General features: G+C 40.6%; 1 protein-coding gene across 1 annotated transcript in view; it reads left to right on the top strand.

Moving 5' to 3' along the window:
- LOC140244440 (cilia- and flagella-associated protein 54-like) overlaps positions 1–27,605 on the top strand; it is a 65,836-nt gene that overhangs the window by 31,251 nt on the left and 6,980 nt on the right. The window contains exons 28-57 of the mRNA XM_072324081.1: positions 355–447; positions 1,028–1,154; positions 2,003–2,117; positions 2,707–2,859; positions 3,263–3,367; positions 3,971–4,068; positions 5,157–5,380; positions 5,915–6,117; positions 6,965–7,192; positions 7,981–8,201; positions 8,667–8,920; positions 9,892–10,047; positions 10,772–10,963; positions 11,586–11,673; positions 12,219–12,398; positions 13,016–13,283; positions 13,659–13,745; positions 14,309–14,431; positions 15,061–15,114; positions 15,611–15,762; positions 17,230–17,357; positions 20,814–20,905; positions 21,284–21,347; positions 21,871–22,051; positions 22,901–23,106; positions 23,627–23,796; positions 24,480–24,671; positions 25,524–25,702; positions 26,342–26,590; positions 27,271–27,415. Coding sequence (XP_072180182.1) covers positions 355–447; positions 1,028–1,154; positions 2,003–2,117; positions 2,707–2,859; positions 3,263–3,367; positions 3,971–4,068; positions 5,157–5,380; positions 5,915–6,117; positions 6,965–7,192; positions 7,981–8,201; positions 8,667–8,920; positions 9,892–10,047; positions 10,772–10,963; positions 11,586–11,673; positions 12,219–12,398; positions 13,016–13,283; positions 13,659–13,745; positions 14,309–14,431; positions 15,061–15,114; positions 15,611–15,762; positions 17,230–17,357; positions 20,814–20,905; positions 21,284–21,347; positions 21,871–22,051; positions 22,901–23,106; positions 23,627–23,796; positions 24,480–24,671; positions 25,524–25,702; positions 26,342–26,590; positions 27,271–27,415 — 4,727 coding nt within the window. The remainder of the gene's footprint in view (positions 1–354; positions 448–1,027; positions 1,155–2,002; positions 2,118–2,706; positions 2,860–3,262; positions 3,368–3,970; positions 4,069–5,156; positions 5,381–5,914; positions 6,118–6,964; positions 7,193–7,980; positions 8,202–8,666; positions 8,921–9,891; positions 10,048–10,771; positions 10,964–11,585; positions 11,674–12,218; positions 12,399–13,015; positions 13,284–13,658; positions 13,746–14,308; positions 14,432–15,060; positions 15,115–15,610; positions 15,763–17,229; positions 17,358–20,813; positions 20,906–21,283; positions 21,348–21,870; positions 22,052–22,900; positions 23,107–23,626; positions 23,797–24,479; positions 24,672–25,523; positions 25,703–26,341; positions 26,591–27,270; positions 27,416–27,605) is intronic.

A 27,605-nucleotide genomic window follows, 5' to 3' on the forward strand; every position in this document is an offset into this window, starting at 1 on the left:
ATTAAAGGTTTAGACTTAGAGTACTTGTGCCTCAGTTTCCAATAAAGTTTTCTGTGTACCACTAGGCTGATCAAGAAGAAATGAGTGGATTGTTAAGAATGATAATAAGAATAGAATAATAATCTGTTAATTAATGTAACTATCTCTTTAGAAACTCATGGACCCCATTTATGTTGTAACATATCCTAATGTTTAAGACAAAAAGAGCAAAAAGTGCATTCCTTTTGACCCTTTTGTTTTCTCAATCTACAGACACATGAATGGATTTTTGTTATCTTTATGATCACATACTTTTCTGTGCTACATAGAGCTAATCCGTGGTGAGATTATGTAAATGCTTCCTAATCTTGACAGCCCACAATGCCGATGAGTTGACAGGCTCAGAGGACCCCAACATCCTCCATGCTTTCATCTCGACTCTACCCAGCAGGCATGCCTACCGAGAAGGTAAGAGCAAGCATATCCATAGATGGCTAGAAGGACATTAGTCAGGTCATGGCCTACTCCCTTCACCTAACATTAGTAGTGTGCTATGCTAGTGAAGACCTTATAAATGTTCATAAACTTCTTTGACTAACCGTGGCCTGCATCATTTTTAAATTAGTGGACATTATAACAGAGTAGAGCACCATAAGTTGTTCTGATTGAAGACAACCAGCAATGTTTTGATTTACAGTGCAAGTTATATCTTTACATGTGTTCAACTTGGGTTCCCCTGAAAATGAGATGTATTAAAGTGGCTGTTAATACTCGTAACCCAACACAAATGCATGCTTGATCAATTTCACCTGTAGTTCTGTGATACCTAGCTAGATGTACTTAATGCTCAACAGGCAAAATCTTATTTAGGCTCAAAATATATTTGCCCCTACCCATGTGAACTTGTATTCAATCATATGGAATTTGTTAGAGCATGAAAGGAAATTTGGGAAAAAATATAATATAGCCTGGCGCTGTGAGTTTATGTTCAAAAGGTCTTAGCTATTAAGCTTTTTAGACATTGAAGACTGGTCGCCTTTGATTTCAGTGGTCAAGTTCCGCCGCCGTGCTCGCTACCTGGAATTCCTTGTGCAAGTCGTGCAGAAGGCGCTGAGCGAAGGCTTGCCGGACATAGCCATAGAATGGTGTGAGGAAACCACCACATGGCTCGTAAGGTAAGCCATTCTCACATTCAACGTAACATTTGCGTTGAGGGGTAGGTCACCGGTGTTGTGATTTGTTTGCAATCATTTAAAGTTGCAGTATTTGTAGTTACAGCAGCAACAGCATAATAAACCTCACAGTTGATTAGTGCCCCCCTGGTTTCAACCGTAGTTAGTGATATCAATTCAGCTTGCAATAATTTGCTGACATTTCTGCAGAAATGACCCCTGAACCATCTACACTGTTTGGGTATCTTTTTTTTTCTGTCTGCAAATAACTTCTTGTACCTTTTGCAAGGATTCTATGCAGCATACCAAACAGGTAGCAGAGCTAGCTTCCTCACACTGCATAGCTTCACTGCGTTCTTTTTTTTTTGTTGGGTGTGTGTGTGTGGAGTTTGTTTATACATTGTCCATTTTACCACACCAATGTATCCTTGTTTGGGGGGTTAATGTCAGCATGCATTTGTCACAAGGCAACATCTAGTTTATAAAGAAATCATGAGAGTTATATGACAAAACATTGACTAAAACAGTAGTTTCCTCTGCTTTATTTGCTTTATTTTCCTCCGATCCTCATAACTGCAATTCACATCTGTATTTGTAGTAATCATATTCTATAAAAAGCCTGCATGTATGAATTGTTTATTCTGTGTCTGTCTTTTACTCTAGCTGTTGTCCCCATCTTTTCTACTGCAGCTTTATGCCATTACAAATTTAATCGACCTTGGTTCACATTAACCAGAGAAAATGCTGAGTGGGGATAATTTCTTTGGTCTGTGATGTGAATGAGTAGAAGAAAAATGCATCTCATGAATTAATAACATCTCCCTGCCCCCCCCCCCTACCTACTCCTCCAGACGCAATGAGCAGCTGTCTGCAGTGAAGGCCATCATTACCAAGGGGCCTGAGGCAGCCACAGTGGCTGGGGACGACCCAAAGAAGTATGCTGCCGCTGTGCTGGAGTTCAGCAAGGTGAACCCACACTTTCCTCGTCCCCAGAGTAATTGGTTGTCATGATGTCGGTTCATTTGATGTTGGAGATGAGTCAGTTAGAGCAGCTTGTCTGGTTCTCAATAAGATCTTCCACACACAGTACAAAAATCCCAAGATGCATTGCAGGTCGTAGTTTATATCTGCAGTAACCCTGGCACCTCTCTGTACACCTTACAGTTTTAGGTTTGTTTGTATCTTTTATATTTCAATTTCAATTTATATTCATCTCGTTTGTCTTTCCACATATTTATTCAGTTTGTCTTCTGCATAACTTTATGGAATGTCTTTCAGTAGAGACTCTACCGATGCTCTCCAACTAACTTAAAGTTGCAGTAATAAAGAGGGAATAATGAAGTGAGCTACGTTGTCTTGATTTATATTTTTGTTTGTTTTTTGCTAGCTCACGGAAGCTCTTATTTGAAGAAGAGCAAATAGCTGTCCTGGTCATCTGTACTTTGCATTGGTCACCTTAAGTTAGTGTTGCATTATGTGATGTATAATATGTTTGAATTGGCGAGAAGAAGTCTTTCAGGCAAGGTTCATTTCAACTCCTGTACTCCCCCTACAGATTGCAAACAGCAGGCAGGTCCAAGGCAAGCAGGCCAACAGTAAGCCTGTCCCCCGCAGGAGGAAGAAGAACTTCCAGCTCCTGGTCCACCTCCGATCCAACCTGCGCCTCTCGGACTCCGCCCGGGAGCAGCAGGAGAACAAGGAACTACTGGTCAGTATAGTGTTCTCATTTAGTCCTCTTGTGTCCAGCCATTTGAATTCTGATGAGATAGGGAGAGACTTTGGAGAGGGACTTTTTTGGGTTTTTTTTTTAGAATTACACATATGGTTGACTCTTTCATTACTATCAGCAGCTATTGCACATAAGTTGTCATAACACATAAGGCAGATACAATATTAGTACTTTAAATGTATAGAACAAGAGAATCAAAATGTATAGAACAAGAGAATCAACATATCAGTTCAAACTCTATGAGGCACAAGTCTATTCAGTAGATACTTTAAACCTGAGAATGAATACGACTGTGTTTTGGCCTGAGCATTAGAGGTGTGCATGGATATACACTGTGATCTTAGAGTAATAAAACAGAAATGCTTCTCTTTCTTTTGAGCAGGCCTTTGACAAGCTGGAGATGCTGTTGCCAGATTTCTACCGAGTGAACCGGAAGAAGCAGAGACTGAGAAGGATCTGTAATGATGAGATGCCGTGGAGAGCCCAGGTAAACTTTAGCAGCAGAGATCAGTCAGCTACATGTATATGCATATTTAGGCATTGTCGTGAGGTTAGTGTGTCAGGTTGTGTAATATATGTCCACATTTTACGAGGAGATGAAGTGGTAAGACCTCGGTGTAGTGCGTATGTGAACTTTGTGAGTTGAGATCAGCGAGCTTCATTTGTTTGGAGACAAACACTAATTTGTTCAAGTAGTTATATACCATTATTATGAGCACTTTCCATCAGAATGGGAATTATGTGGTAGTGATTTTAAATATAGATTCTCTTTTGTTTTGTGTGTTTCACTTTGTTGGGTTTTTGCAAAAGATAACAAGACGTTTTTTATGTATTAACAATTTCATTTTTACAGTATTGATGTTTTTTATTAGAGATACACTAATGTATCATCATTTCATTGGCTCATGTCACAGTTGAGACTCTATTTTTTTTTTTTTCAGTGTAAGAGGATTTATAAAAAATTAGTTGTCTGATGTTGTAAGTGTGATGCTGTTGTAATGTCATTTTGTTGCCATTCTGCAGTCAGTATTGCCAGATAATGCTATTGAGGCTCATTTATAATTTTCCCTCATGTCTTTTTCTTCTGTAGATGAACATCCTTCAAGGTCTGTGCCACTTTGGCCAGTTCCTGGGCAAGGTCGAAAAGAGAAATAAGCTCCTTGGTCCATCGGTTGGGGACATTTACAGGTGAGAGCAGCACTGCATTGTCAGCATTGTCATCATCAACGTCATTGTCATCATCGTCATCATCATCATCATCATCATCATCATCATCATCACCATCGTCATTATCATCATCATCATCATCATCATCATCATCATCATCACCATCGTCATTATCATCATCGTCATCATCATCATCATCATCATCATCATCATCATCATCATTATTGGCATCGTCGTCATCATCATCATCATCCTCATAACAATCATCAGTACCATCACCTTTCCACAATCACTACAAACACCATATATGGCATACTATGCTTCAAAGATAATTGCTCACCAGCTACCTAGAATAAAAATGTGACTGAAAGCAAGGGAGGTGTAGCAACCATACTCAGTGTAATTCACTATGATCAAAATATGAGGTACAGTATTCTCTACGGAATGAAACGATAGAAGAGGTCACTGCTCTCAGCCAAGAACCCCTTCTGCTCTTGTCTCCAATGTTTTTGCTAGTGTCAGTAGTATTTATAACGTAATGATATAGTTTAGTACAAAGCATGTTTTTGATACACTATCCTATGCTGTACTATACTGTAATATCCCATTGTTCTGTAATATTTGACAAAAAATGGACAAAAGCCTCACCATCTGTTTTTATCTTTTGCATCTACCATGTGTTCGGATGTCCATCTTATCAGAACATTTCATTTCATTTCTGTACATGATGTATATGATTGAAAATATCTTTTGTGCATGCCCACCATATCTGGTTTTCCTGGAATCTTCTCTTACAGTGCAAGTTCATCATAGGTTAAGTTCTCATCTGACATTGCCATGCTTCATCTCTTGTATAGTGGTAGGGTGCAAGTGCAAATTTAATGTTGATTTCATATATGTGCCAGAATATGCATTTTAGTGTGTGTTCAGAATTTCTACGCATCTGTAAGGTGAACATTCCTCCATGTGTGATGAACAACACCACACTTCATTGTGAGCATTTCCCCCCAAACCACTGAAATTGGAGAGAGATTATTAACAGAATATCGCAAGGATTATGATAATGTTGATGATGAGAAGTATATTGAAATGATCCGTTTTATGTACAGATCTTCCTACCTTGACAACGAATGGTTCACGTTTGAGACCGCCGGCACCCTGGTGGTAGGATGGGACGGGGGTGCCTCCCGGACTGTAACCCGACAGGGCGACACCCACGCCTCTCAGAGTGACCCGGTCATCCAGCAGCTCCAGCAGTTGGACTTGTACGACATGAACCCCTACATCACTGGCCAGCCCTCGGGCATAGAGGCTGCTGCCCTAGCCACTGTTGGTAAGACCCTGCAGTGATAACTCATGTGAGGCATACTTGCAGAACATCATATATTGATGCAAAGTCTTGCCATTTGCAATACAGAGAAATGTAACATAATGTTGATTTCTTTTTTGCTTTACTACACGAATAAACAGAAGTGACATTTATCTCTTGTAAAAATAATATTAATGGAGTCTTGTAATGCGCCATGTCTGTCACACAGTGGTACTCCTGGTGCAGAAAGGTAAGACCTCCTCTCACGTTGCTTCATTTATGAAAAGATCCCAACTGAAAATGTGGATGAATATACAGGAGAACTGTTCGGCTTGACCTATTCATTGATATTTAATAATTTATAGTCATCCAGTATGGGTAATTCAAATTAATGCCAACAATTGCAGCACTGTGCAGTTAGCTCTGAACAATCTCTCCGACTCTTAAAAAATAATTTACAGAGTTTAGTATGGGATATGACAAGAAAGTGGCAATAATTGCGTGATAAATCTTAGTCATCCACTCGGCTTGTGCAAATGACTTTCGTCTCTACTCCAGGTGAGCCAGTGCCTGTCCTTCCCCCTCCTCCTGATGACAAGGAGTCCGACACCATGAAGACGTATCGGTCCTCAGAGACGGAGCGTTCTGGGGGCGGACCCAACGTGGCCCCCGCCCAACCCACTGTGGATGTCAGTGGGTTCACCATGCAGGCCACAATTGAGAGCATCAAGAAGACTTTTGATCACCTCAAGAAAGCTGTGGCAAGTATTCTTTCTGTTGTTGTTGTTTTTTTCCTCTCCACTCCCTTGACCCTCCCCTTCCCTAGATAATTCTAGAGTTCTTGCATCATTAGGGGCGGTCAGACTGGCAAAAGATCAAGAAGTTTAAGATCGCGATCTTTAAGATCTCGAAGTTTTGCCAGTGTTACCGCAAACTTCCTGTGAAACTTCTAGCAAAACTTCTTGATCTGTTTGCGGGCGGTGTCTCCGAAGCGCAAGGCCATTGTCATGTACAGACGTGCATTGTTACATCACAATCACAAGCCATCGGACCGCGCGCTCTTTCTTGCGCATGTACCAATGGCCCAAACTTCGCGATCTTAAACTTCTCGATCTTTTGCCAGTCTGACCGCACCTAAAGTCATCTGACATGGATTATGATTCGGTTTTCACCTCGCAGTATATTTGAAGTGATAGACTAGGTAGGTGACTGTGCCAGGACTTATCCAAGTGGAAAGAAATGAATGAGTTCTGTGGATGCTGTCATTCCAAAGCATCAGGCTTCTTTCAGAGACTGAGAGTTCTATAATTCATTACTGAGAATTGTGTTCTGCTTACAGAAACATTCCTGTTTAGTTTTATTATTCTTTCTAAAAGTTACATTCTTTACACAGACTTTTTTAAAGTCAATAAAATAAGATTGTAAATATAAGGTTTTGTGGTTATGCAGTAGAGAAGAAAATTTAGATAGCTGATTAATCATGAAGAGAAAATCAAAGTCTAGATCTAGACAAAAATCTAGAAATGGTTTTTATTAAAGTTACTTGTGTGGTTTTATATTTTTTTGTTTTACATGTGAATATCTGAATGATTTTGTTGATGCCCTCAGGTCCTGGCCCATCGTGGCCACCACTGGGCCCTTCTCCAGAATGCCTGCCGCAACATGTGGAACTGTGCCCACACGGCCATCCTGTACTGCTTCTCAGGGGGCCACGGCTCAGGCCTGCTGACTGTGGATGCCCTGAGGGGAGTGGTGTGGCACCCTTTCTTCTTGGCTGTGGACTGCCTGCTGGACATGATGGTGCACCTACAGGATGAGGCAGACAAGAATAAGAAGGTACGTGCACCAGTCTTTCTCCCTGTCTGTGTTTGTCCGGGTCCCTTGCAGTGATTAACTCCCATCCTTTTTGTGTGTGTCTGTCTTTACTCTTTAAAATGATGACATCAGTGTTGTCAGAGTTTATGTTTAGTATCTACGATTGTATCCACATTTGGCAGATGCTGTATGCTCTAGTTTTGTGGATTGATTGGTGGTGATGAGGGAAGGGGAATGTGAAAGGTCATCCAAGATAAGACAAGCTTGTCAACACATTAACCTGGGAAATACTCACTCCTGCTGTAGAAATAGCACAAAACAGTGCCGTATATAAAGAGAGTCTGGACAACTGCTAAATTGGACACCATGTCATTCCCCAGGGTATTACGCGTTAGAGGGTTAGTGTGTACGCTCAGACATGATAATCAAAGCGAGCCAAATAAGGGGTAGTGAACAATGGGAACTGCGTATATACGCACTTAGGTAACGAAATGACTCCATGAAGATCACAGGACCTGTTTTGACCAATCACAGGCTCCAAAACTCATAAGCCGGAAACCAAATTGGCCAGACTCGCTTTATATACAGCACTGGCACAGAAGGATTGCCTTTCTGCAGAGACATGGAAATACATTTGTATGACACTGTAATGCAATACAGTTTGAAAAGACTTTTATGAACAAGACTTAACTCCATGCAAAAATTTAAAAGTTTAGTCTTGTGTTCAACGTCATTACAAATGATTTTTATGTGTGAATGTTGGCAGCCATTATAAAATAGCATATTTCTCCTACTGGTCACAGGCAAAGAAAGGGTCTCCATCTGAGGTGCTGACCAACACTTGGGTGGGTACAGTGGCCGATGAGAAGGGCGGGGCCAGCCTCAAGTTTGAGTCCCACCTGGACGACGTCAGCTGCTTCGACTCTCGCTGGATCCGGCGCATGGTGCTGCGGGTGCTGGAGATGCTCTACTACGAGCAGAAGTGGGAGAAGCTGGCTGATGTGGCCATGAGGTTCAACGTCCTCACCCAGTAAGCACAATCCTTGCTGTTCTCTTTCCCGTCTGTTCTCTAGATGCATTCAATGAGAGTGGTTTGCTGTGTTGAATGGCACCACACTGTCTTGGTGCCCTACTGTTAGATTGTTAGGCTCTCTTTTGATATGAAAAATGATTTGACTGGTCTAAATTTGCGCTGAACACTAGATACAAACAGACTCGTGAGTCAGAGATTCCAGTCTCAATTTCTGATTGATTTATTAGTTGTGAATGAATGAGCAAACTGAAAAGAGCAACATTGTCACATCTCAATCCAAAGTTATTGGCTTGAGAAATTCTTTATAACAAGACACTGATAGTGCTCCAAAGAAGTCTTTGTGAATCATTTTTAAAGTAAAATAGATTGTAGACCTAGGAAAGGCAAGGGAGATTCTAAATTTTGCTCATTATTATCCTTTTGTTCTGTTTTTGTTTTTTCTCCTGCCCATTAATTCTTCAGGGAACGCTACTCAGAGGTGGTCAGTCCCCTGCTGGTCCAGGCCCAGCGCAAGCTGGTCTCTCGGATCCAGGCCTACGGTGGCGAACCTCCGGTCCAGGCCCACTTCAAGATGGCTGCCGAGAGCCACGGGGTGGACAAAGTCACTGCAAGCAACTACATGGATGTCCAGCTGAGAGTAGCCTTTGACCCCACCCAGATGAAGCCCCTGGACATGGGAGGGAGGATTGACCCTGAGGGACATGAGGTGTATGGAGGTAGGTCTGTGGATCTTTTTCTTCTTGAGTCAATACACTCCACCCATCCAGTACTCCACACAGGTTCTGGCCCAGTTGTTGAAGACATCTAGGTCTTTTTGGATAGTCTGTTCAGGCAGGAGGGGCAGGCCAGGAGATGACTTATCATCTGTACCTCTCTGCAGTCACAGGTAGTTGGACCAGCCTGATATCCCCACTTATTCAGAAGATCCTTGCAGCATCCACTCTCAGATCAAAGGCAAGACCAAAAACGGCCAGGATTTGTTGGAACCTGATGGTAGGAATTCCTTTGGACAGAGGGAGGAATTGTGTGGGACATCCTCCAGGTGGCTTGACCACAAGCCCAGTCTCTTGCTATGAATGCTGTCAATTGAGGCTTGGACAGAATGGAGATTTTAACCTCTTTTCTTTGTTGGTTCTTGGTTGAATAGAGGATGGAGGGATCTGTCTCTTGTCTATGGATTAAGTGCAGTGACTGAAACTCAGTCCCATTTGTATAACCATAAACTGTATGTCTCCTCTTGAGTTTGTATGAAAACTTTCATTGTGGCATGTGCATTCACAGACTGGAAATTTCACCCACTGTGTCTCTCTCTACTCAGATATCTAAATGGGTGCCAGCAATTGCTGGGGTAGCAATAATGGCAGGGTCTAAAGAGGTGTCCCTTGGTTAATAAATACCAAGAATTTGCACCCTGGACTACAGAGAACCCTGTGTTTGAAATATAATACACCCTCCAGTATATATGTCAAGCATTACGGAAAAGCATTTGTGTTAGTTTCTCTTATGTGTTGGCATTATCATTTACTGATTGTCTCCACCAATGAATGAGCCAGTTTCTCTCTATATTGTTTCCATAATACATACTGTTTAATTCCACATTCAGTGCACCTTAAAGAGCCATACAGCAGAAAGTCCTCAATATTATACTAATCTGCTCTGACCGTGCGTATGTTATGTAACTCCCCAGGAGAGTCTGACGCCTTCAGAGTGGCCAGTGTCCCCCTGGATGTCGACCACAGCCTGGACGGTTTCCGCCACGCCCTAGAGAAGTCCAACTACACGGCAAGAGCGCTGCAACACAGCAGGAAACTCCTGGTCCTCTATCTGGCTGCCCAGCAAAATGGTAATGATTCAAACAAGTCTGCGGGACGATAGAATAAAAAGCACCTTGTGGCCGTTGACTGTACAATGTGGAGCAAACTGTCATATAGGGAGGAATTAGTCTCGTGTAGAAGGGATGATTTGGTCTGTGTCATAGGAAAGGATTAATACCATCCATTAAAGAAGGGGGAAATCTTTTTTTACCATCCAGTACTTCATTTGTTAGTAAGCCATATGACTGTGTACTGTAGTTGTTGATATAAAACAGTTGGCTTATTTAGAATACCAGAGGCTTGGGAATGATAATACATACATTTTACATAGAGAGTGAATAGGAAATGAGCTGGTGTTGGTTCATATGTGTATGAATAGGAGATTGTTCTTCAGGATTATTCATATTCATATATTTTATACCTAATCACTCTAATAGCCTCAAGTTACTAGTTACAGCACCTAGAACAATAGTGTGCCAGCCTGAATTCTGACCATTTAACTTTCTTGCATTTTTTGCGATATTCTCTCACAATTGTCCGTAACCTAGGATGGTATCATTTTGAATGACTTTGATTGCATAATTTTAAAGAGTGAGGAAACTCTTGATGCCAATACAAACACACAAATTTCAGTTCTTTGCACATGTGGGCTACTGTGATATTCTCCCTTAATGTAGGTCAGTTATGTCGTAGTTATCAGTTGATCTTACGATTATAATGATTTATGACCCCTCCCCCTCCCCCCCCCCCCAGCTCCAGCTAGTGGTCCGAGTCGTCAAAGCCTCCACAGCCGCGTAGGCTTCTCTGAGACCGATGACAATCCACAGGTTCCTGTGCCCCCCGACCTCAGGAAGTCAGAGTTCAAGGCCGTGGCTGAGGTAGAGACGGCAGCGCTCCCCGTGTCCCAGCTTGCTGTGGTGGTGTCCTCCTATGACAAGACAATAGGTATGCAGGTTAAAGCAGAAGCTTGCTTCTTATATCTTATGTTTAACCATTGTTGCTACTAAAAGACATCACACACTTAAGTCATTTATTCAGTGGATCCGTCAGCTGCATGCTAAGCCAAGCAGTTGGAAAAAAAAAAGAAAAAAGAAATAACAGCACCATATTTTCTGTACGAAACTCCCCTAGTCATAATACATAGAGTAGTTGGAACAGTGGGTTTCCAGACGCTTGTAGCAGTTGCTTTCATGAAACATTAAGGCCTGTGTTAAGCAGTTGTATACTTAGTTAAATGGTTTTTGGAAAAAAAGGCAAACACTCTTTCAAAGTTATCATATGATTCCAGAATTCATTGGCATGTTTATACCTGATTTCAGGGATATTCCCAAGAAAGAAAGTGATTAATAAATCCAAGAAAGTATGCAATTTTTACTGGTATGTCACTCAGATGGAGTTAATCACACTTTCAAGACATTAATTATGACATCAAGTATTGGACCCGTATCAAGTTTCCCAGGTAGCATACATACTGTGTATTAAAGCAAAGGCTAGATTTATAGTAGAGATGTTATGATGGAGACTACCAATCCTCATCTTTTTCTCTTCTCTATCATCTACCCATTAGAAATGCTGATGGCTCGGAAGCAGAGTGGTCTGGCTGCTCAGGCCATGCATGAATTAGGAAACATCCAGTACCATGCATCCAACATCAAGTAAGTATTACAGTTTTGTCGCATTTCACTTTCTTAAATCTAGATCACCACTTGGAGACCTCTTTTTCTTGCATTATTTTCAGTCATCAAGAAGTAAGTGTTGTAGCTACTCAATTTTGTGATTTTTTTGTTGATACGTTCACTTCAATGCAGTATTTTTTTGGTTTGGTTGTGATAAGAAGTCATATTGTGTAAGTGTCTGTGTGTGAATCAGTTAATAGGAATTAATTACTGTAAGGCATGTATGCATGTGTGCTATACCAGTGTTCCTTGTTGGCACAAAATTTGCAGTATGTGGCGAAAATGATGGTAGTTTAAATACACAACGTCCATAGAATTCAATCTGCTAGAGTCAGGACTACCAGTATTCTCTTTATAAATTCTCATTTTTGATGCACTGAATCATTTTGGTTCAGCCAGTAGAAAGCAGTATCTGGTACCAAATAAAACTTCATAAGATAAGTAAATGATATACCACACCCATTTTTCTTCAATGCCATGGTATCTCTGATTGAAATATCGATCCAAATTTTCCGTCCCCACAGGGCTGCCTACAAGTGGTGGAATGATGCCCTGGACCTCATCCTGGGCACCACAGACACCCTGAAGACCTGGCGGCGGCTGCTGAGTGACCAGCAGGCCAAGGACGTTAGCTCCCAGCTGCTTGACCGATGTGGGATGTGGGGCTGCCTCCTTGGGGCTATGCTGGCTGCCAAGATTGCTCAGTAAGACAGATGATGTCATCTTTTTTGTTGCTGTTATAAAAAAAGTCTTGAGTTAAGCTTCATGAAGCACTTTAAATTGAACTTAAATAAATTATACCTTTATTGTTTCAAGTTTCAAGGAAAGTTTGCTGTCCTGTAGAAGTGCCAGCCTATTTAAGACATTTAAATATGCTTGATTTCATTTCTGTGTGCTAATGTGATTGTAAAAATAGTGATAAAATGTCCCTCATTCAAATCTATACCTAAAAGGAAAGTGTTTGTGTTTATCAACATGATATAATCATAGTGTAATGTCAACTGAGACCTTCCATCCAACATCAAGTTCATACCGTATACGCCATATATTTAGCAAGTCTAAATTTTCGCGAATCTGGACTTCCCAATGATTTCATGAGTTGGTTACATTCGCGATCGTGGAATACTGTACTGTGTGGAGAAATGTATACGTGCAGGTCACATTCATATCAGGATCAGAGTCAATATTAAATTTTTGTGTGTCTTTAAATTTGCGAATAGCACGTGACTTGCAAAATTTGCAAAAATAAAAACCTTGCAAAATGTTCGGCGTATACAGTAATTCATCACTTGCAATGTATCAAATTTCTTCTTCATTCTAGATATGTCTTGACCTCTGACCTTGGCATGAGACTGGAGGCCTGCTTCCTGTCCGCATTCCTCTTCAAGGCCCTGTTCCGCACCACCCTGCCCCACCCCACCGCTGACAGGGACTACGCCCTCTACGAGATTGGCGAGGGTTGCGAGGTCCAATACCTGGTCCCTGGTGTGGACCTTCTTTCGGACAGGTTTCGCTGCGACGGGCGTACCTTGATAGCCACCTTGCGCTGGGTCTCAGAGGAACTGTCCAGGGCCAAGCACAACCTTCTGGTACGTGAGTTTTGGAAACTGCAGAAATCTGCAGAAATTATCAGTGTGTTGTCAAATCCAGATTTTTATGAAATGAAGACAATGGAATGTGATTAACAGTTACAGAGATTTAGAGAAGTGGAAAAATCTAGTCACAGAGCTTTCACATGCACACACAACATGTACAAGTGTACATGCTAAGTTTGATCCAGATTTTGCCATTAGCTGTTTGAAGATGTTATGCTTTATGAATATATTGAAGTATTATGCATTTGTTCCAGTTATGCTCAGCTCACAACAGATTACAGACTTTTCATGTTTTATACCCTACAGTAAAACCCTACAGTAAAACAAGTGTCTGAGTGAAATGTCATTTTGTGTCTTTGTTTCTGACAGGTTCTACCTCTGCTGACCCTGTACCAGTACATCACAACATTCCTGTGCAGGGATCTGCAGCGAGCTGTTGATGGCAGGATTCTCAAGGTATATACCTCTCATTTGTTTTCTACTGACTATTAGGAGCCCTTGACTCACTCCATTTTTATGATCTGCAAAAGATTTGTACTCTGTATTTCAAGTCTATATGTTGCTGAAACCTGCCTAAAAAATAAAGTGTATATTTTTTTGTTCTCTTACATTTATGTTATCTTGATGGATAACCATATGCTGAGGTATCACTGACTGATGTATTATGTATTATGTACATGCAAGGTTGACAGAAAATGGAAGCTTGCTACTTTATTTGTGCATCCAGCGCATCATTAAGAACAAAAGTTTTAAAACTTTGCCGACCATTATGCCTTGACTGGACTGTGACTTATGTCAGCCTCATGCGCATACCTTGGAAGTCCACAAAAACTATTCTTCAGTCAGTATGCTGTGTCAGAATAGCATTACCAATTATTGCGTATTGCATACTCACCACACTTAGTGGATGATATTCCTTGCAATGTCATCATCAAAATTTCAAAGAAGAGATTATGTGACACAGAGCAGACCTTGTACAATTCATTTTGGCCTAACACTCTTTGTGTCTCCCCCCACAGCTGAGGATCCTAACAGACTTGGGACTATACAGCGAGGCCTACACAGTGCTGGGCAGGCTTCTCCACGGGGAGAGACTGCCCCAGACTGCGGACAAAAATTTTCGACAGGTGGAGACAAAGATGGTAAGCACAGACGCTTTGTCTCCAGTGTTATCCAGATGTTGGCATGCAGTATATTAGCGTGGATTTTCACAATCAGGGCACAGAAAATGATGTGCAAGAATGTAACAAACCTTTGAATTTTGAACAATTCTTGTGTATTACTTGTTTGCAAAATTGACCATATGATTTGCATACTTCTCATTTGAAAAATGATCGTAAGATATCTAATATAAGGAAAAGAAAACTGGTAATGCCCCCTTTTTGAGTAAGAATTGTTTTTCTTTGTTTTGTTGTGTTCATTGATATTGATTGTCTATAAGCTGAATTTATATATGTGGTGCATTAGCATGAATTCCAAAAATATCTCTGATGTCATCCATCTGTTGAAATTAATTGGTTCTTCATTGAATTTCAGTGTAAAAGAGAAAAAAACCCAAATATTGATGAGGACATCAATTTATCAAGAAAGACAGTGTTTGAGCAATTTCTCTCTATCACTCAGCTGACTTTTGACATAGATCTTCAAAATCTGTCGAGCCTTCTTTCAAACATCTCACCTTAGCCACTGAATGATATTGAGAGCCATTGTGAAATACTTGATACTGTTTGATGTATTAAATGTTCTCTGAATCATTCAACCTATTTTGCAGCTGACACAGAAGTTTGATACAGGCAAGCCACTGACTGAACCCTCCAACCTGAAGGTAAACACTATATTCAAATGATCATCTCCCCACACCACCACTCCATTTCTCTCCCTTTCAGCTACCAAAGACTCAGTTGTGTAAGACATTTGCTATGCATGTGAATTCTACATTCAATTTATTTTCTGCTACTGAATACTCAGTTGTGATATATTTGCTGTTCATGGGAATTTCACATGGAATCTATCGTTAGCCTAAAAATACTCACTTGTAATATATTTGCCAAATCATGTACACCAAAGAATTTGTTTGTTCTTGAAGAACATGATAATATCTGGAGATTGATGAAAATTGCTCATTAGTGTACTTAGGAAAAGGTACTGACTCAATCAAGTAATGTAAGTGCATTTTTTCCCCTGTAGTTTTTTTTAGAAAGTTCGATCAAATTTTACCTGTACATTGGTTGCAGTTCAATGCCAACCACACCCCACCACTTTTTCAAGCATCACATACATTCAGCGTCTAATGACAGAGTGTTTTCATACATTGTCTCCAGATGCTGGAATATCTGATGGAGAAGCGAGTATCACCCTCCCTGGCAATCCTGTATGGCCCACACCTAACATGCCACCTGTCACTGGCCCAGGCTCACCTCATGGTGGCGCTGGCATCCACCATCCAAGTCATACCCGAGAGAGACAGTCTGAGGTTTGTAGCCTAGACTAACACTCACCATGAACAGAAGTGTAGGATGAGAATGCAAGACAGTTTATGTACATGTCTCATCTACAATGTATATGTTTGTCTGTTTATCTGACAGTCTGTCTGTCTGTCTGTTTACTCTATGTATATGTCTTTCTCGTCTCTTTGTCCTCAATCTATTCTGTCCCTTATCTTTTCTCTGCTCCTGTATTTTGTGCTGTCTACCATTCTTGTCATATTGTTGTCACTTAGAAAATTTGCAGTTTAGTCTGTCTTAAGACTTAATAGCATTTATACTTTATGCCCGGGCTATTTCTGTCTAGCCTCTATGACATTGTGAGCTACATCATCACATCACTTATCTTGTTGAAACAAATTAAGATTTTATTCAGACTAAAGTTCTTTGTTCACAGCAGTTGCTATTACAAATACTCTTCTGTTACATTAACTTCATTGTTATACTCAATCAGAACTGCAAGGCTGTTGTTTGCTTTGCTTGTTTTGCATCCGTTCTATATATATATTCGGTGACAAAGGTATGTCTTACTAGACCTCCACCAGAGCCCATATGATAAATGGTCACTGTTGAACTATATTGTGTTGGAAAAGGACAGTGCTGTCTTTTTGCATCCGTTCTATATATGTGATCGGTGACAAAGGTATGATGGAACCCAGGATTCCATCCTGGGTTCCATCATAAACACCAAAGGGGACTGCTCACAGGAGATTAAACGAAGACTAGCAATGGCCCGGAATGTGGTACAAAGTATGACAAAGCTCTGGAAAAGTAAACTCCCTTCCTCCCTCAAGGTCCGGCTACTAAGATCTACAGCCTTTGCCGTGGCATCATATGGCTCAGAATACTGGACAATGAAGTCAGCAGACAAGAAGAGACTGGATTCGTTTGAGATGTGGTGCTATCGTAGGATACTGAGGATACCATGGAAGAAAGAAGAACAAATACATGGGTGCTAGAGGAGCTTGGAGTGGAAAAGAAACTATGGGCTGATATTGTGGCCAGAAAATTGACATATTTTGGCCATGCTACCAGACATCACTGCCTGCAGAAAACAATCATCCAGGGAATGGTTGAGGGAAAACGTAAAAGAGGAAGACCCGCAGCAAGCTGGCTTGATGACATCAAACAGGTGACTGGAGCAAGCATTACAGAGGCTACCAGAGCTGCCGCTGACCGCAGACAATGGCGTTCTCTCATCCGAACCACACCTGCATATTTGTATGCTACGTGACTAGAGAGAGAGAGAGAGACAAAGGTATGTCTTACTAGATCTCCACCAGAGCCCATATGATAAATGGTCACTGTTGAACTATATTGTGTTGCAAAAGGACAGTGCTGTCTTTGGTTGGGAGTTGAATCCACAACCTTGTGGTCATGATTCCTGGCATGTAACCACTTGCCCAAGACCATAACACAACTGGTATTTGAGTGGTATGAAATTCCTTCTATTTCAGGGTCTCATCTCCTGCCCAGCGACCAGTGTCTCCCGTCACAGTGAGTTCGGTCAGCAAGCCGGCCAAGTCTACGGTCAGCAAGAAGGAGGTCAAAGCTCCAGGCCAGAAGATTGTTGTTGATGACGCTGGTAAACCTCCACCATCATTTAATCTCAACTTAACATTTTTTGTATATCCTTTTGATTTCACAGGACATCCATGCATTTGCATATTAATCTTTTTAACTTTTTGCAACGTGTCCATCAATAAATTCATCTTTGCTTTTAACGAGCTTGCTAATGCCTTAACCTTCATGTTAATAGTTTTTGTGTCATTTACATATGTGCTAACAATGCAATAACAACTCATAGTACTTTCATTAACAAGAAATAACTCATTATTGACTAATTAATTCATCTGCATCCAAATTCCTGTTAGCTTCATTGTCCTTTTTTCCCCTTTTCAGAGTACATACAGGTCCAGACTAAAACTACATCTTAAGATTATAGGTTTAACTATGTCTCATTGGAGGGCTGAATACTATTTTCCCCTCCCAAGTTGCTTCCCTAATCTCCATCTCCCCAACTCTATCCAGCCCCTTCTCCACTTCTCCACCCCACCCCCCCCCCAAAAAAAAGATAAGTTGCATGATATTCATATATCCAAGAAACATATCCATTGTTTAGTATAATTGTAGCTATATAAAAACCAGATTGCTGGCTCTCTATGTCTTGTGTAGATTCCACTCGGCATCAGTATATACAGTAAAGTGAAGTTGGCATTATTGCTTTTGATTAGAATCCTTCAAAGTTTCTTTGTGCAATGAGGGTAGCATCCAGTTCAAAGTATATTTTTGTTTCGTTTTGATGTTAAAAGTGATAATCCTTGTGTTCAACCAGTCCTCATGTGATAAATTTTCATCTGTAAAATTTAGGGTGACATTTATGCATGTACCTGTAAACCCTACCCTTAATGATCCACAAGATCCTTCAATAATCAGAAATGATCAGAAAAAATAATAACAAAAACCAAGAAGAACCTGGTCCATTTTCAAACTGCAAAGCTGTGTGACATCATTACAAAGCTCAACTCACTGACAGGAGACTGTCTTCCGTGAATCATTTTTTTGGTGCTGCATTATTCAATGCATTGTCACTGGCACTTGAGTGAAAAATAAAGTGCTTGTTACAAAGCTTTTTGTACACCAGTGATAATGTGTTGCATACCATGCAAAGAAACATCATTTTTTTTGGAAAGATTTGGTTGTCTTTGACTCGTACACAATACATTTGGGATAACTTTGTATATGGTACCTGAATTGAATACCAGTATGTTCGTTCCAGTTTCGATTTTGCAATTGAAGAGGCATTGGGTATGATGCTGTAGATAAAGATGAGAGAACATAATATATTGTAGTGATATATCACTACCCTGGCATGAGGATGTCATAGTGTCAATGCTAGTAGTTTGAACTGCATACAAGTCCGGTAAGTTTGATGTTAGAAAGCTCTTAACTGTTTGCTTTTTATCATAGCACAGTCATTCATGTCATGAAGGAAAAGCGGGGTGTTGAAGACCTGCGAAAAATTTGAGGCTTTTTTCAAGCCATTTCTGTTATGTATTTTTCTGTAGGTATGTTAAGATTTTGTGTCCATGATTATGTTGCATTATGCACAAATCATAACTGTTCTCCCTACTCACAATATGAAGCCCTACTCAATGAATGTCCAGTAAAATATGCCATCACCACTGTGTCAGCATATATTCCCTTGCACCCACCGTCTAACCCTGTGACATGCAATGTACACACACTCTTCACGTCTTGTTGTACAGGCACCACGTCACAAGCGTCGCAGCCCGCGTCAGAGCACAAGTTCAGATTTGGTAGGCACGAAGTAGAGTCAGACACGGTCAAAACTTTTTGACCATTCTCTTTTTTTTTTAGTCCTCTTTGACATACACATAGCGTAGAAATGTGTGATTGGTAGTCAGTTCGATGAGACCCCTCCCCATTTCTCAGAATGTTGTCATTTGTGTGTTGTTTATAGCTTTCACTATTATTACATCATCTCATCTACATGCAATCCACCATAATCCTGCAACATGCTAAAACGTACATAGATGCGTATATATTTGTGTTATTTATTCTTTCTAGTATATACTGGAGTACAAGGGGACACCTTTTTCCCTGTGTTTGAGACATGCTATGAAGTTGCATATTCATCAGTTGCATTAAGAATATATGTATATTTATTGATTTCATTGGTGATCATCTTATCTTAAAATATACATAGGTCCATGGATGGTCATTTTACTTATCATCATCAATTCATATAACATCATGTAACTGCATATATGCTCAGTAGTGCAAAGATAAGATGGCTGTGTGGTCTTGGTGTATGTTGAATGTTGTAATGTAACAACAGTTACCAGCAGCTTGCACATAGGTTTCTGACTAGAAGATAGTGCAATGCATTGCATTTGCTGAGTACTGTATATGCCGAATATTTTGTGAGGTTTTTATTTTCGCGAATTTTGCGTGTCAGATGCTATTCGCGAAATTAAAGACACACAAAAATATTGACTCTGATCCCGATGTGGATGTGACATACGCGTGTACATTTCTCTGTTCAGTGCAAGACTCCATGATTGCGAATTTAACCGCTCGCAAAATCATCAGGAATTCCCGATTTGCGAAAATTTAGACTCGCAAAATATATGCCGTATACAGTATATTCTGCAAAATATCATTGTGTATTTCATAATATGAGTTTTGTCCTACCTAGTATATGTGTTATAAATAGTTAGTACATATGTCATCCCTTAGCCATACACTTGCTTGGGTTATGCAATACATCCTTGAACTATTGCATTAAAGTCGTTTTAGCTCCTGTACCTAGCGCTTAGTAGTCTGTTCCAGATATTTCTTGTCGGAATCATTCCATTCATTGATTTTGAGATTGCTTTGCCAACATCAGGTAGTGCTAGGTCAGGCTTAAAGACATGCTGGAAGTTTTAACCCTTTCCATGCTCATGCACTTACATGTAACTTTGCTACCCCCTCCTAATTCCCCTTCTCTCAGGCTTGACATGAAAGTAAATTGGATCCAACCCACCCCAGGCATAACAATGCCACAGACCAAAAAAAAAAAAAGGCCTAAGTGGTACAATTAGGTGATAATTTGACAGGTACTCATCAAAAAATAGTGTTAAGACATCCATGCCAAAAAAGGTCAACACAGCAGATGTGCCATTATGCTTCTCAGGCACAGTAAGGGTTAGGGTTTGGTTGTGAATGATCTTGCGAGGTTGGGTGATTTGTTATAATTTGTAGCTTTATATGACTCAGAGAGCAAATGCATCTCCTCTAAGAATATTTGGTAAGTTGTAAATGTGAGTTGCCATTTGTCATAGAACGTCAACATTCCAAATGCCACAAAGATTAACTCACTATGTGAAATGGTCATGCACAGACACTTTTAATTCCCCAAATCATGTTTTTGTGTTTGTTTGTTTGTTGTTTTTTTCAGGCTCTCACACATTCTAAGTCCTTAGAGCAAGATCTCTCCAGTCTAATTTTCACTTTCTCTTTTGTTCCTGTGTAGATGATAACTCTTTCCACAGCATCCCACTGTCTGAAGTCACCATGAGGAAGTTTACCAATGAGACCAATATGCTCACTGTGGAGAGAATCAAGGTACATTTTGTATATGATAATACTGGATTTTCCAAGCTTGTCAATTTGTAGGCCACTTCCACTCTTCAATACTTCTTCATCTTATGGAGGCATTGCTGTTTTTTTTTTTGTTCATGCTTGAAGTGCACTTTGCATTGAACTGTTGGAGCAATGTAAATGAAACTAATACAGTCCAGATGGAAGTGTAATTTCTAACATTTCATTGATGTACCTCCTTTCCCCATGTTAGTGCTTTATTTACCTATTAGCACAGTGACACCGTATCTTATGAAATACATTGTATGTAACTGATGCAATCACACATGTCTGTTGATTTGAAATATCTGCAAATATAGATATGTGCATGACACCAATTTTCATATCTCTCCCCCACCACAGGGCACACTGCTAGACACGGCTGATGAAGTCCTCAAACTCATGGTTGAAGTCCTTCAGGAACACTGTAAGTTCAAGCAATTGCATGCTCTACTGCAATACTTCATGATGGTGACCAAACTCCCTGTGACTCAGTTACTTAAATCATACTGATAATTTTTATGAACAATTTTCTTCTGGTGCCAGGGTAGCTTTGACTATAAAGATGTGATACCAAATGTTGCTGTGAGTGTGTTTTTGTTTTTGTTTTTGTTTTTTGTGTTTGTAACAGATGCAGTTTTACCATCTGCAGAAGACAAACTGTGCAAACTGTTCTGACTTTAGTTTCTGAGTTCTTCAAGTGGCTTGATGCTATGTACAATCCAGTGGTAAAGTGCTCAAATCCAACTGCAGAATGTCATATACTGACCACGCTAGTTGTAAAACTACAACGTGCGAAGCTGAGAACATCACATGGCAAGCATTCGCCATGTCTTTGTAATTTTCAAGAAAGTTTATTTCACATACATCTGATGACAATTACATTCTCCTAGCGATTGGCCGCCAAAGATCTTTTACTGTACTCTGGGATAACCTTTGACCTTTGACAGATGCAAGAAGCCTGTCAGCCTCGGAGCTGGAGCTGGTGGTGCTGGCCAAGCTGGAGCAGGCGGCCATCTTGAGGGAGTACCACCTGCCGCTGATGGGGTCAAAGGTCGTCCTCTCAGCTCTTAGTGACATCCAGGCCAGCCCCATCTTCAAGGAGACCAGGAAATCCATCTCGCCACGCAGGTGAGAGACTCAAATGATTTCAGTCCTGAAGCAGATACCTACAAATCTTTTGAGACTAAACATTGTCCACAACGCTCCTCTACTTTCAGATTTGTAAAATGGATACCCAGTAGAGAAGCTGAGCATTACTTTGCTTGGTTTGAGCATATGTGTACTGTAAAAAACAGTGCAAGTTGCCTGGAATGTTCCCCAGGGAGTGAAACAAGTGCACTGATGATGAGTTTCATTCCAGTGACCAGCAAAATAATAGATTATAAAGCACTCAGAGCATCACAAGATTAACATGGTCACTATTGTCATCATCATTTGAAATCAAGCTTTATCCCTTTCACTGTTTTCCCATGATTAAAGTGATGTTTGCAGGTGGAATAAAACAGACCACTTCAAATTGCTTTAGGCTATCACATTACAGTCTCAGTACAGCTATCAATGACTAAGTTTAATGTGATTAGCTCGTCTATGCTATTTGGGAATGACTGTAATTCTTATGTGTCTAACACAGTGAGAGAAAGGCTGATTTAGCTGATATTGTGGAATGATTCTGTATATCTGTCACAAATGATTACCTTTCTTTCTACTGCTTCACATTTAAGAAGGTCCAGAATGATTTCTTTTCTATTTTTTTCCTCTCTCTCTCCCATAGCATGCACATTAGAATGATGAATAGAAGGTGAACTGACATATAGTGAATGCAGCATTTATGAAAGTGTAAAGAGTAATAACAATCATACTAAGAAAACAGTTTATCAGATGTGACACAGGGCGTCAAGAGTGAACTCTGCAGCATACTGTGATATGTTAATAAAATCTTCCTCACTGATTTCTTTCCACCTTTGTAATCCACCACAGACCATCATCCATGAAGGGTAGCCGGATGAAGCTGTCCTCCACCCTCTTCCCCTCCCAGATGGACGCCAGCTGCGACGCCCCCACCCAGTACCAGTACCAGAACTTCCAGAGCCGGTCCCGGCTGGACGCCCGGCTGTGGCTGGACTGTCGCCTGGCCCTAGTCAAGTGCCTCATGGGCCAGATCAGGGGCATGGGGGTCCTTCCAGGTCGGTGTCTGTTAGACTGTGGCAATTTGTCTTCGTAGTTAGAATCGTAATGATGCTTAATATGCTGGTGGAGATGGTAGTGATGACGATGATAATAATGATAATGATAATAGTGATCAGGTCCTACAAACTGTACTTCTATTTATAATGATAAAGCTATAGTAATAATGTAATTGACTATGAGAATGATATTACACACACTGATGACTATATTGATATTAACAACATAAAATTGATCAGTAAGAATGGTAATAGACAATGATAAAGGAGAAGAAAAGGATATTTATCATCATAATCATAGTCATATATGATAATTAGATCTAAATTGGTGGTATGCTCTGTCAATATGCTAGACAAAAGGGAAAGAGAATATTGAAAAGAGGTTAAGAGTGATCTGTTGGTGGTTAATCTATAGGTCTGTTGCATTATTCATGAGGGCACCTGCCTGTAAAATCAACCAATTGCCAGCCAGCGTATATCACGTGCTGCCCTCCTGTGGCTATGTCTTGCATCCATACAGGAGCCAGCGGTGCGGGTGAAGTTGGTGAGTGCCGCCAGTACTGCATGCAGGGTCTGATGGAGGCTGAAGCCTGTGGGGATGTGGAGATGCAGGCAGAGTTCCTGATGCAGGGAGCCTTGCTGGACCTACAGGAGGGACGCTCCCTGGACGACGTCCAGCACACCCTCAAGGTAACCAGCAGCCTAGGGGAAAGGGTGCTTTGTGGAACAACATTAAGTTGTCCAATTTGGTATTCATACTGCAGCCTCATGACTTGCATCAATACATTTCATTCTTTTTTCTTTTTTTTTAACTCTGCATAGCATTTGCGTGGTATCACTGGCTTTAAAAAGATATGGCTTTATGATCCCAAGTATTGCTTCATTGGAACATCAGAGATAAATCTTCACTTGAAATGCTGTAGCAAAGTATCAATGCTTTTGGAGAAAAGAAAAAGAATTGCTTTCATAATTTGTAGATGCCTAAGTAATTGCAACTTATGGTAAATGCACAAATTTTTGTGGTGCATTAACGTTTGCATACTTCACGCTACTTTTGACTAGCGCAAATTCCAAAACCCGCAAAAATATCGACAAGTTCCCTGCACATTTTTGAATAGGTTGACGATCATGCAGCACGAATTCAGGAACCGACAAATATGTTCTTGAACCGCTCAGTGCGAAAAATTAATCGCGCGAAAATATGAAAATTTCTAGTATTTTGATTGCACCTGCTGAAGTGCACTTTTGTATTTCAAACAGCGAAGATATGTTGTGATAAACACTGCACTAGCAACATCACAGAAACTGACCTTTGTGGCATTACCATTGATCATCATCTTTTTTTTCTCTCTCTCTTCCTGTGACTTCACCAGGAATTGGTGTCCCTGCTGAGTGGTCAGCAGACGCTGTCGCCACCGGCCAGCCTCCTGGTCATCCTGGCCAAAGTGCAGCTGACCGACCTGGAGGCCCTGACGGCCCAGAGCTTCCAGCAGAAGCACGGCCGTCCCATCACCGGTCATCTCCTGCAGTCCTACATGGAGACACAGGGGCTACTCCTACACCAGGTGAGTGACCATTACTAGTACAGAGCACTAGTCATCATGTGTAGTGATGACACCCAGGGTGTCTGTATTTTAGTGTTAGACGTGTGTCTGCTAATGGAGTCACTATAGTCTGTTGGTGAACCTTGTCAACTAACTCTGTGTCAACTGCAAAGGTTACCGGCAGTTCTGAACTGTGACACCAAGCACATTGTACACATGCAATGTTAACCTGTATTGTTGCATTTTCTGTATTGTGTGCCATTTTGTTGCAAGTTACAGTTTCATATCTTGAAATAGAACAGATGTACTTTATTGTATTCAAATTGGGATGCAAGTATGAACAAAATGGAGCCCAATTCACTGCTCAATGATATGTACCGTTTTTATGATACACACTGCATGAATTTTGTGGAAAAAAGTTTGATTTACTGTCCTTTTGATGTCTTATTTTGGAATGTGAAAGTCTAACCAATACCCAGAATATGTATATCATCATCAAACTGTCAACTAAAGAAAAGTACACAGAACTTCCTATTGTATCTTTAGTTTTGTCCATTATAACACTTTGTACCATTGATTTTTCAAAATTCACAAGAAAAAGAATACAGGGATGAGAGAGAAAGAAAAAAAAAAAATCCTGTTGTACTCTCTCTCTCTCTCTCTCTCTCAGTACCACTACCTGTCTCTCCAAACATCCTCCCATCTTCTTTCAGATATCTTTCTGTCTAGATCTTGCAAGGGGCCAGACTTGACAAGCATTCATGCTATTTTCTGGTTGCTATTATCGCTTTTCTGTCTGTTTATGACTGTAAATATATACAGTGATTACCGTCGCATTCAGTGATAAATTGTTTCATTCATTTATTCATTCAGATCAAGCTGCTGGGTGATTCCGTCTCTCGGCATACCATCTACCCAGAGCTCTCGGCCCCCACTGCCCCCCTGCAGAACCTCTACCTCCCCCACCTCCTCTACCTGGCCAAGATCAAGCTCAGGATTGGACACGCCCTGGCAAGGCTGGCTACGCAGGCGGGAGAGGCCAAACTCAAAAAGTAAATGCAGCTCCGAAATTGAACCTCACTCTTTGTGTTATTTTCCTTCACGCCAGAGCTTTCAGTGCATTGTCAACTTTGTTGTGTGAGATAAGAATACGTTGTAGCTGGCATAATATGTTTTCAGCATTGGGCTCTTTGATAAGGATTTCTTAACTTGTAACGTGGTAATATTTTGGATATATAATATTTTGGAAACTCTAATGAAAGTATAATGTATTTCAAGCTTAGCTAATTTCACGATTGCACATTGATTGCCAAAGTCCCATTTCCTCTTTTTAAGTTCAGAGCAATGGAAAAACCATGAAAACAATTTACTTTTAGTCACGTAAAATGCAGATACTTATGCACCACCATTTGCAACAGTAATAGATTGCACTCCCATTATAACAAACATAGTTATAACAAATCTCTTGTTAAAATGAAGTAAAAATTCAGGTCCAAGAGATATTGTCTATATTGTATCTGTGAATACTTTATTATTCAGCTCTGATGAAATTTCAGTATAAGAAATTTTGTTATAGTATCAAGGACTTTTGATATATTGCAAGGTGCCTGTAGATAGGAGATGAGTGTAGTATCAATTACTGATTATCATTTCAATCACCATCATATCACTTCTCACTGTGTGTGTTCCAGGAATGTTCCAAAGGAGGACCCCCTGAAGGCGTGGGCCGTGGTCGCCGGCGTGCTGGGCACGGCCCTGGAGCTGTGCCGCGTCTGCGTCGTCAGAGAGGGCGCCGTGACTGCCGAGATATTGCTGCAGCTGGGCAAGGTCCAGAGGCAGCTGCACCAGCGAGGAGGGGCCCGGGACTGCCCTGCCAGAACCGTGGGAGCCACCCTGATGGAGGCCATCACTACCAGCATGGCAGCCAATCAAGATCTTGGGTGAGTGACCATCTATTCACAACTACAAATAGTCTTATTTCTTTAGATAGCTCTTCTAAATGTCACATTCACCCATTTATTTTTATGTTTATTTTTTTTTTCCTCCCTCACTATTATACACCTTTTTCTTTTTTTTTTCTTTTTTATGATTACTGTTTGTGTGAGTGTTTACACACTTTGTGATGTAATTTTACTTGCATTTTTATGTGGTTGTTTTTTTTGTTTACCTCTTGGTTTTATTTTTTGTACCATGTTTTCTTTTATTGAGGACTATGCTCAAGTCGGCCGACTCATCCAAATTTTTTAATCTGTGTGGCCTATAGTGACAGGGAAAAAAAAAATCAAGCATGCTCTTAACTCAAATAGGATTGTGTGGATCATAAACTGTAGTGCTTTTGTAATGTTATTGTTATCTTTAAGTTTATTGTAAAGTATCTTCAAATACTTTCATCCTTACAAAAAAAAAAAAGAATAGTATCTGTGCCTTATCAAAGTACTACATTGTCACATAGTACAATCTCAATTTCCCTAAGGGCAGTTTTAGAATTTCCAGTAAGATATGAAATTACCATTTAATGTATTGATCTGTTTAAAATGACAAGCAGAAGGTGGCATTGTATGTATACAGGAAGAGAGAAAACTTAATCTTGACTGTGTGTTCAATTCCTTCTGACCCCTAGACTCATTCGGCAAGCCTATGTTGAAATGGCCATGGTGTACCTGGCCAGCAGCCAGCAGCCTGAGCCACCAGTGCCTCCCCCAGAGCCGCCCCAGGACAAGGCCCCAAGTCTCTCCAAGCCCTCCAGCACCAAGAAGAAAGTCAGGGTGAGAATTCTGACAAGCCTGTAAAAAAGAAATAATAATGATAATAATAAAAAAAAATGGCCCCCATAGAACACTTATTTGAAATAAATCACAATTTTTACACAATAGTCATAAAAACAAAAACAAAATACATTGTAGCAGCAATGGCTATAGAAATAGAATAAGTGGCAGTATTGCAGAGGTATTAGTC

The sequence above is a fragment of the Diadema setosum genome, chromosome 2 (genome assembly GCF_964275005.1).
Source record: "Diadema setosum chromosome 2, eeDiaSeto1, whole genome shotgun sequence".
Classification (NCBI taxonomy): Eukaryota; Metazoa; Echinodermata; class Echinoidea; order Diadematoida; family Diadematidae; genus Diadema; species Diadema setosum.